The 10164-nt window shown below is 46.1% G+C and overlaps 1 protein-coding gene across 8 annotated transcripts; it reads left to right on the forward strand.

The window, feature by feature from the left end:
• The first annotated feature begins 135 nt into the window (after positions 1-135).
• On the forward strand, positions 136-9679 carry STK19 (serine/threonine kinase 19). 8 transcript variants are annotated; one of them, XR_006545020.2, is made up of 8 exons: positions 136-367; positions 522-718; positions 6960-7055; positions 7361-7500; positions 7669-8167; positions 8437-8464; positions 8691-8788; positions 8900-8918. XR_006545020.2 is itself a non-coding variant. In XM_025267721.3 (7 exons), exons 1-6 carry the CDS (start codon positions 268-270, stop codon positions 9049-9051), a joined length of 783 nt encoding a protein of 260 aa, XP_025123506.1. In that variant the 5' UTR covers positions 142-267; the 3' UTR covers positions 9052-9096; positions 9243-9679. The 8 variants fall into 8 exon arrangements, 4 of the variants coding, with proteins under 4 accessions (XP_025123508.1, XP_025123506.1, XP_025123541.1 ...); XR_003104261.3 differs by lacking the exon at positions 8437-8464 and having other exon boundaries at positions 8900-8944; XR_003104264.3 differs by lacking the exon at positions 8437-8464 and having other exon boundaries at positions 7669-8162; positions 8900-8930.
• The last annotated feature ends 485 nt before the right edge of the window (positions 9680-10164 follow it).

Consider the following 10164-nt stretch of genomic DNA (forward strand, 5'->3'; position numbering starts at 1 on the left):
GCCAATCAGCAGCGGACGTGGGGCCTCGGCCAATGAGGATGGCGCTGGTGTTGGCATTGGCACCGCCCCTCCCAGCAAGGGGCGGAGGGATGACTAGTCGGCTCTTCTGTCGTCAGCACTTCAGCCTACGAAGATCGGGCTGATTGGTTTCCGAGGAGGGACGCCCAGGGAGCCCGTACGTCACTGCCCTGTGCCGGAAGACTATTTTCGTGGTATCTTCCCTCAACAGCTTTCTACTTCTTCCCCGCCGCGGAAAGATCCCGGGATATGAGCCGGAAGAGGCATCGCCTGGTCCCGGAGACCTTTGGGTTGAAGAGGCGGCGGGAACTAGGGGATGTAGAGGCAGATCCTTTGCGCGGCGAGTCAGGTAACCATGGCAACCCCGGGGCGAGGCTAAAGACCCCAGCTGGCAGCAGCCTCGCCTCTGGTAACCCTGTATGTTGAGACAACAGCGCCCCAGTGTGGTACCCCCGCTTCCCCCGCCTCAGTTCACGTCGCAGTGACTCGGTCTCTCCGCCCAGGATCTGCGCGAGAGGCAGTCGCAGAGATGGTGCGGCTGTTCCCGCGAGTCCTGTTTGAGGATGCGCTACCCCCCATCGCGCTGAGGAGCCAGGTGTACAGCCTCGTAGCGGACCGAACCGTGGCTGACCGGCAGCTGGTGAGGAGCGTCAGAGCGACCAACGGGAAGGCGCTTTCGTGCCTCGCGGGCACTTCCGAGGTTCTCCCCATAACTCACTCAGTCCACCAGCTGTTCAGCCATTCAGCAAGCGCTGGGTCTTTCTGGGCCGGGCATTGTGCCAGGCACTGCGGTGCCGAGGAGAATGCTACAGACCCTCAGGGAATTGCATGCCAAATGATGAAGGTGGAAGAGCGAAGCTTTTGGGGAAACTGAGTCACCGGGCGTGGTTCGTGATGGGAATGTAGGCAGACGTCAGATTAGGGCAGGCCTTGTACACCAGCGTCGTTTTCATTTTACAAAGAAGGCAATGAGCTGGTAGAGAATGTTAAAACAAGAGAGGGAGTGGTGTGTTGCACGGATTGGAGGCAGTGTCATGAGGTGGGGAGATCAATTAGGAAGATACTGCAGCTGAGAACTGGTGAAGGCCTAAATTAGGGCAGTATAATAAGGAGGGAGAGGATGGATGAGGGATGTGAAGCGAGAAAGAGGAAGGACTTCAGGATAGCTCTCGGATTTTCTGGACGACTGAGTGGTTGGTGGAGTGAATAGAGTAGGAGAACATTGAATAGTTGGGGGCAGATGATGTGTTTATTTTGTACAAGTTGAGTTGGAGGTGTTTGTGGAGCCTCCAGAGGCAAATGTGCAGCAGACAGTTGGATGAGGGTTTGGAGAAAATTCTGGGCCACTGATACAGCACTGGAAGCCATCGAGATGTGAGTAGTGGTTCAGTCTGTGGATGTGGGTGAAATTGGTAGTAAGAGGGAGGAGAGGAGTGGGTTTTAACCTTTTTATAAACTTTAGAAGATAATGAAAGCCATGGCTCTCCAGAAAAAAATGCATATATGCCACTATATGTGTATATATGCATATATAGTGTATGTACAATTTGAGGAGGAAGGGGGTTGTTTCACAGATTCTCTGAGGCCAAAGATTAAGGACCCCAGGTTTGCAGTGACAGATAATAGAGCCACATCCCCAGTGCTAGGAGATACCAACATTTAAGGCCGTGTTTCTCAAAGTATGTCCTGAGTTCCACTAGATTACCTGGACTGCTTATTCAAAACTACAGGTTCTGGGAATCTCTCAGTGAGGATGAATTAAGCTTTCTTGAGTAGGAACTGGAAATCTATATTTTAAAGCTACTTCCTCAAGTGATTTGTAATGTGTGCTAAAATTTGAAGTTCAAGAACTTACTGGGAGTCCAGTGGTTAAGATATTTCCACTGCTGTGGTGGGGAGCACAGGTTAAATCCCTGGTCGGGCAACTAAGATCCTGCATAACTCGAGGTATGGCCAAAATAAAAAATTGAGATCCATTGATATGATGGGGGTGGGGGAGGAGAAGGAGGCGTCTGTGAAAAACCTGTTAGAAGAATTGACAGAGTTGAGAGGAACCCAGGAAGAGGTATATTGAGAAAGTAGCAATTTTCAAGAGGGTGGAGTAGTTGGCAGTGTTAAAACCTATGATTCAAGACAGTGGTCTGTGATGTGGTCAAGTAAAATAATAGCCAATTGGATTTTGCAATTGGCAACCTGTTAGGAAGAAAAAAGGGAAGAAAAGGAAGATGGAGACTAGCTCCAGTCTCTTAAGGAAGCAAGTCAGAACCACTCCTTATAAAGTATTTGTTGTTTTTAACCTCCTGGTGTTAGCCTAAATTTTAGAAAAACTTTAAAAATTGCACAAAAGAAAATATGAATTTAACTCAGTCGTGTCTGACTCTTTGTGACCCCGTGGACTGTAGCCCACCAGGCTCCTCTGTCCATGGGATTCTCCGGGCAAGAATACTGGAGTGGGTTGCCATTTCCTTCTCCAGGGGATCTTCCCAACCGAGGGATCAAACCCAGGTCTCCTGCATTGCAGGCAGACGCTTTATCCTCTGAGCCACCAGGGAAGCCACAAAGAAAATATAAACACATATAATTTAAAGAATGTTTATAAAGCAAATACCCACTTAACCATCACCCAAGTCAGACTGCAGAACATAGCCAACAGCCCACATACAGCCAAAATGCCTTATGTCCCTGGGAAGCAACATACCTGACTGGTTTGATAATTGTTCCCTTAGTTTTCTTTATACCATCTGTGTGTTTATCGTAAACAACATAGCTTAGTTACCTACTTTTCAACTTGATGTAAATAAAATCATACCATATGTATTTACTTACATCTTGTTTCATTAGATGATTATTTTTGAGATTCATGGGGGCTTCCCAGGTGGCCCAGTGGTAAGGAATCTCCTGCCAATGCAGGAGACCCAAGAGACGCAGGTTGGATCCCTGGATTGGGAAGATCTCCTGGAGTAGGAAATGGCAACCTACTCCAGTATTCTTGCCTGGAAAATTCCATGGACATTGGAGCCTGGTGGGCTACAGTCCACAGGGTTCCAAAGAGTTGGACATGACTGACAGAATGCGCGCGTGTGTGTGTGCACACACATAGGCACACACGTGTTTTAAAATTCATTTTCATAGATTTCTATTTTGTGAATATATCCCACTTTGTCCATTCTAGTGGAAGAAATTGTATTGTTTTTAGAATTTGTCAATTTCATCTAAAATTTCACATTTATTGACAAAGTTTGTAATCTCACTTTATTTTCTGTAGAATCTATAGTGATGATCCTTTTTTTGTTGTTGTTCTTTATATTGGTTATCTGTGCTTTTTCTAGGTTCCTGTTTCCGCCTTTCTGTCGTGGTCAGTCTCACTAAGGTTTATCAATTTTAGTAGTCTTTCAAAGAATTAACTTTTAGCTTTGTTGCTCTTTCTTGCATGCATGTTTTCCATTTCATTCATGTTTCCTCTCTACTGCTATGCTTATTTTACTTTTTTTCCTTCATTGATTTTCATCCTCTATTCTTTTCTAATAGATGAATGTCAGGCTGTAGTCTCCCCCTATATATATCATCTGTCAAAGTGAAACTGAAGTTGCTCAGTCGTGTCCGACTCTTAGTGACCCCATGGACTGCAGCCCACCAGGCTCCTCCGTCCATGGGATTTCCCAGGCAAGTGTATTGGAGTGGGGTACCATTGCCTTCTCCAGGGGATCTTCCTAACCCAGGGATCGAACCCGGGTCTCCTGCACTGCAGGCAGACGCTTTACCATCTGAGCCACCAGGGAAGCCCTTGGTCAATCATCTGTCAAGTTTGGGTATATATTTCCATTATCGTTTATTTCAAAATATCTTCTAATTTCCTTTGTGATTTTTTTTCTTTGACTTACTGGGTTGATTAGAAATGTATGTCTACTTCCTAAACATTTTCTAGTTACCTTGATAATGATTTCTGGCATAAATGATATTATTATGGCCAGAGATCATACACAATATGATTTCAGTCATTTGGAAGCTTATTGAGACATGCTTTGTGCTATATAGTCAGTTTTATGAAATATTCTATGTATGTATATTTGAAAAAAATATGTATTATTCAGTTACTAATTTCTTAGTAACTAAAGTTATTATTGAAATCTTTTATTTCCTCAGATTGCTATTTTGTCTGTTCTATGAGTTTATGTGAGTTGGATTAATGTACTTTTGTGATTGTGGCTGTTATTGACTCTTCAGATACTTCCCACACCTTATTATCTCTTTTCTTTTCTTCTGGGACTCCAATTAAACACATATTGGGCCTTCTGTTTGAATCCTTTGTCTCTTAGTCTCTTGTCCTCATTTTTAATCTTTTTGATTGTCTTTATTACGTTGTTGTTATTATTATTATTTTTTAAATCTGTCTTGTAGATTAGTAGATTTTTATTTTGGAGAAGGAAATGGCAACCCACTCCAGTATTCTTGCCTGGAGAATCCCAGGGATGGGGGAGCCTGGTGGGCTGCCATCTGTGGGGTTGCACAGAGTCGGACATGACTGAAGTGACTTAGCAGCAGCAGCAGCTTTTTATTTAGCTGTGCCATAATCTACTGACTCCCAGAGTTTACTCAAACTCATGTCCATTGAGTCGATGATGCCATCCAACCATCTCATCCCCTGTCATCCCCTTCTCCTCCTGCCCTCAGTCTTTCCCAGCATCAGGGTCTTTTCAAATGAGTCAGCTCTTTGCATCAGGTGGCCAAAGTATTGGAGTTTCAGCTTCAACATCAATCCTTCCAATGAACACCCAGGACTGATTTCCTTTAGGATTTATTGGTTGGATCTCCTTGCAGTCTAAGGGACTCTCAAGAATCTTCTCCAACACCACAGTTCAAAAGTATCAATTCATTGGCACTCAGCTTTCTTTATAGTCCAACTCACATCCATATATGACTACTGGAAAAACCTTAGCTTTGACTAGATGGACCTTTGTTGGCAAAGTAATGTCTCTGCTTTTTAATATGCTGTCTAGGTTGGTCATAACTTTCCTTCCAAGGAGTACACGTCTTTCAATTTCATGGCTGCAGTCACCATCTGCAGTGATTTTGGAGTCCCCCAAAATAAAGTCTGCCACTGTTTCCCCATCTATTTGCCATGAAGTGATGGGACCAGATGCCATGATCTTCGTTTTCTGAATGTTGAGCTTTAAGCCAACTTTTTCACTCTCCTCTTTCACTTTCTTCAAGAGTTCTTCACTTTCTGCCATAAGGGCAGAATCATCTGCATATCTGAGGTTATTGATATTTCTCCTAGCAATCTTCACTTTCTGCCATAAGGGTGGTATCATCTGCATATCTGAGGTTATTGATATTTCTCCCAGCAATCTTGATTCCAGCTTGTGCTTCATTGGTGATGGACATGGAGGCCTGGCATGCTGCAGTCAGTGGGGTCTCAAAGAGTTGGACACGACTGAGCAACTGAACTGAACTGAATCGACTGAATCCATCCGTTGATTTCTTTTTTTTTTTTTTTAATTTTATTTTATTTTTAAACTTTACATAATTGTATTAGTTTTGCCAAATATCAAAATGAATCCGCCACAGGTATACATGTGTTCCCCATCCTGAACCCTCCTCCCTCCTCCCTCCCCATTCCATCCCTCTGGGTCGTCCCAGTGCACCAGCCCCAAGCATCCAGTATCGTGCATCGAACCTGGACTGGCAACTCGTTTCATACATGATATTTTACATGTTTCAATGCCATTCTCCCAAATCTTCCCACCCTCTCCCTCTCTCACAGAGTCCATAAGACTGTTCTATACATCAGTGTCTCTTTTGCTGTCTCGTACACAGGGTTATTGTTACCATCTTTCTAAATTCCATATATGCGTTAGTATACTGTATTAGTGTTTTTCTTTCTGGCTTACTTCACTCTGTATAATAGGCTCCAGTTTCATCCACCTCATTAGAACTGATTCAAATGTATTCTTTTTAATGGCTGAGTAATACTCCATTGTGTTGATTTCTTAACTGAACCTGCTTTATTTTTGAGTTCTGGAATTTCTATTAGTACATGAATGTCTTTCAAATCCATTATGTCAGTTTTTATAATTTCCTGCCGAAATTTTCCATTCTAGCTTTTATTTATTTCAGCATTACAAGCATACTTAAAAAAAAATAGTCTATTTTTGATAAGTTTGCTGTAACATATATTTTTAGGTTTGTTTCTATTGTCTGTTTCTTTTGAATTTTGTTTTCCTATATTAGTCTGGTAATTCCTTATTATCTTATGAGCGCTTTAATGCTTAAACAGCTTTTAAAATAACATTTTATGCAGCATTTTACCTAATTTTCAGTGAGTTAGTTGGTCTTGCTGTATTCCTGGAAACAGAAGTTCTGGTTTATTTTTATTTGTTTGAAACATTTTATCCCATATTCCTCTCCACCTTCCCCATCCAAAATCTCAACTGTTAATTCCTTGAGGGGAGAGCCCATTAATCACTGCTTTATCTAAGTGTCTGCCTATGATTGGTCTTAGAAAATATGTCATGATTTTTTTAATTTTTTTTTTTTTCAGCAGACATTTAAAAATATTTAGCATTTATTTGGCTATGTTGAGTCTTAGTTGCAGCATGCGGGGTCCTTAACTTGCTGTATGCAAACTCTTAGTTGTGGCATGTGGGATCTAGGTCCCCAATCAGGGATGGGTCCCTTGCACTGGGAGCATGGACTCTTAGCCACTGGACCACTAGGGAAGCCCCTGTGTTGACTGTTTAACAGATAACTCCTGAGGTGGCTGGGTGAAAGACTAATTGAAAAAGACTGGCGATCCACCTAATTCTCTCCCCATAGTTTTTCCTTTACTTAAAGAAGAACTCCCCAATACTTGGACACAGAATGTCCCTGCTCAGTGTGTCCAGGGTATAGCAGAGCATCTTCCCCTGATATCCTTTTCACTCTCATGTCTATGGAGGCAGAAGGCACTGCAAGAGCAGGGGGAGATCAGGATCGTCCAGCTAGGCTTCGACTTAGACGCCCAAGGAATCATGTTCACCGAGGACTACAGGACCAGAGTGAGTGTGACTGTGTGTGGGTCATGGGGGCCAGGGCAGGGGGTGCAGGAAGACTAGGGAGTGGGAATAAAAAGAAAAGAGACAACCCCCACCCCCACCCCTCCCCCGCCACCTCACATCTCACAGACAGGGCACAGGGCTCTGAAAAAATATTACTATGAGGGAGAGGAAGAAGAGGAGGAGAAATATGAGAGGTAGAAGGCCCTGAGCAGCGGGCAAAACATAGGAAGAGAAATGTGATCCTGGAGACAGAGGTCGGTGGAGGGTTAGGTGGGCCAGACCACGTCTCTCATCTCTGGTTCCAGGTTCTCAAGGCTTGTGATGGCCGCCCATATGCTGCTGCAGTACAGAAGTTTCTGGCTTCCGTGCTTCCAGCCTGTGGTGACCTTAGCTTCCAGCAAGACCAAATGACACAGACTTTTGGCTTCAGGGACCCAGAGATCACGTGAGACCTGGGGGAACCAACAGAATCAGGCATCCGTCCCCTCCCCTCCTCCCTCCAGTCCCATCCGGCCTTGTTCTCTTTCTTTTGGGGAATCTGTTAAAAAGGCAGACTCTTTTTTTTTTTTTTTTTTTTTAAATAAAATGACCTAAGTTTGTGCTTCTTCCCCAGGAGGAGAGGCCTGTCTTATCTGAGGCCTTGGAAACAGCCCTGGACTAAAATTCAGGAGATATGGGTGGCTAATCAAATGTAGAGGCCTGGCAGGAGCCATAAATGCCCGGTGGGAATCAGCATTCACATTCAAAAGAACAACAGCTAGGCAAAGGCTAAAGCAAAGTATCGTTTCAGGAGGTTGGGTCTAACCCAGGATCCCTACTTTGTAACCCATGATATACCTGAACGCATTAGATAAACTTCAGTAAGATTTGGGAAGAGCTATGGTGAGGTATGGGGCTTCCCTGGTGGCTCAGTGGTAAAGAATTGCCTGCAAATGCAGGAGATGCAGGTTCAGTCCCTGGGTTGGGAAGATCCGCTGGAGAAGGAAATGGCAACCCACTCTAGTATTCTTGCCTGGAGAATCCCATGGACAGAGGAGCCTGGCCAGCTGCAGTCTGTGAAGTCGCCATGGAGTTGGACATAGCCTAGCAACTAAACAACAAACAGTGGTGAGGTATGTGTAGGTAATGGCAGGAGCTCCGGAGAAAGGCCTCTGTGTCTCCCCTGGTGGTGGGACTGAGAGTGGTCAAGGGGGCTTCAGAGAGGAGGAGCAGTTTTAGTGAACATGCAATAATAACAGTCATTTCTGGCTCTTTGCGACCCTGTGGACTGTAGCTTGCCAGGCTCCTCTATCCATGGAATTTTCCAGGCAAGAATAAGCCATTCCCTTCTCCAGGGGATCTTCCCGACCCAAGGACTGAACCTGAGTCTTCTGCATTGCAGGTAGATTCTTTACCGTCTGAGCCACCAGGTAACAGGAAAAGAGAGAGTGGACGGAGGGCGGTCAGGTGGGAGAATGGCAAGCAAGGTCATGGGGCACTGAGCAGCACGGTCTGAGCAGAGAACTGCCCCAGGCTGGACTCCTGTCATCCAGTCCCTTGGCCTAGGTGCCCAGGCCTCTGGAGACTTAGTATCCAATGTTAGTGGGCGGGGAGGAGAGAGAGCTTTGAGTCAACACTTCATCTCCACTCTCTTAGGCAGCTGGTCAAAGCCGGGGTGCTCACTGTTCGAGATGCTGGAAGTTGGTGGCTCGCAGTGCCTGGAGCTGGGAGGTTCATCAAATATTTTGTTAAAGGTACACGCTCTGCAGGTCAGGCCCGCAGCCCCTCAAGAACACTCTTTGGTGCCTCCTCAGGCCTCTAGGCCTTATTCACCTTTCCCCTCTCCCATGCCACCTCTCCCCCAGGACGCCAGGCTGTCCTTAGCATGGTCCGGAAGGCCAAGTACCGGGAGTTACTCCTTTCAGAGCTCCTGGGCCGGCGGGCGCCTGCCTCGGTGCGACTTGGCCTCGCCTACCACGTACATGACCTCATTGGGGCCCAGCTGGTGGACTGGTGAGTCTTGCGCCCCAGCCTCTGGAAGATGACAGAGCAATGACCTCAGGTTGGATTTCCTCCCTCCTTGTGCTTCCCTCATTAGCAAAGAGCAGCCCCTCTCCTGTCTTCTGGAACCCAGGAACATATCCAGCCAAGTGCTGAGTTCTCTGGAACTCAGGAACCCAGCTCCAGCCTTGTTTTTCTCTTGCACAGTGTCTCCACCACTTCTGGAACCCTCCTCCGCCTGCCAGAGACCTGAGGACTCTGTTCATCATTGCACACCTCCCCAGGGTGGGGATTGAGGGGCCCCGGAGGGCTGCCTGCCCTGGCTGAGGCAGGGTCACCTTGGGAAGGCTCGGGAGCCAGGATGAGTGCTGGGCTTGCTGCTGTGCCGAGGGTCAGATGTGACTGCCGCTGTTGACCTGGGCTGCGTACCAGTGGAGGGGTTTGGGCTGTGCTTCTCTGCCCTTTCACGAAAGTGGAGCCAGAAACCTTGCCAAGGCCATGGCTGCTGTTTTTCATGCAGCAAGGTGCTGCCACTATTCTGTCTGGGGTAGGAAGGAGGGGTCACTGGGTAAGCTGTCAAAGTTGGACAGTTTTTCTTCCTGTATGTTGGGCTGAAACTGCCAAATAAAGTACTTCTGATGTTTTGTGGATGTCTTTTGTTTCATGAGACATGTGAGTTCGGGCATCTCGTTTAGGGGAAGAGGTAAAGCCAAAGTGGGGCCAGGGCTTTACCTTGTTGATCAGAGAGGAACAAGGGACACTGAGGTCAGTTTCCCCTGTGGGATGGTGAGAATGTGTCTGATTTCCTAAATGACAGAATTTTTGCTAGAGCCTGCAAAAAGCTAGTGTAGTTCAGTTTTTGTGGGAGTTAGTATAAGAGGTTTCCCAGGTGGCTTAGTGGTAAAGAATCCGCCTGCTGGTTCCGGAGACTGGGTCAGGAAGATCCCCTGCAGGAGGAAATGGCAACCCACTCCAGTACTCTTGCTGGGGAAATCCCATGGACAGAGGAGCCTGGTGGGCTATAGTCCCTGGCATGAAAGAGTTGGACACAACTGAAGCAACCAAGCATGCATGAACACATAGTAAGAAACAAGTTTCTTAGTATCTTGTTTTGTGGGACCAAGAAAGG

Source organism: Bubalus bubalis, chromosome 2 (assembly GCF_019923935.1).
Source record: "Bubalus bubalis isolate 160015118507 breed Murrah chromosome 2, NDDB_SH_1, whole genome shotgun sequence".
NCBI lineage: Eukaryota > Metazoa > Chordata > Mammalia > Artiodactyla > Bovidae > Bubalus > Bubalus bubalis.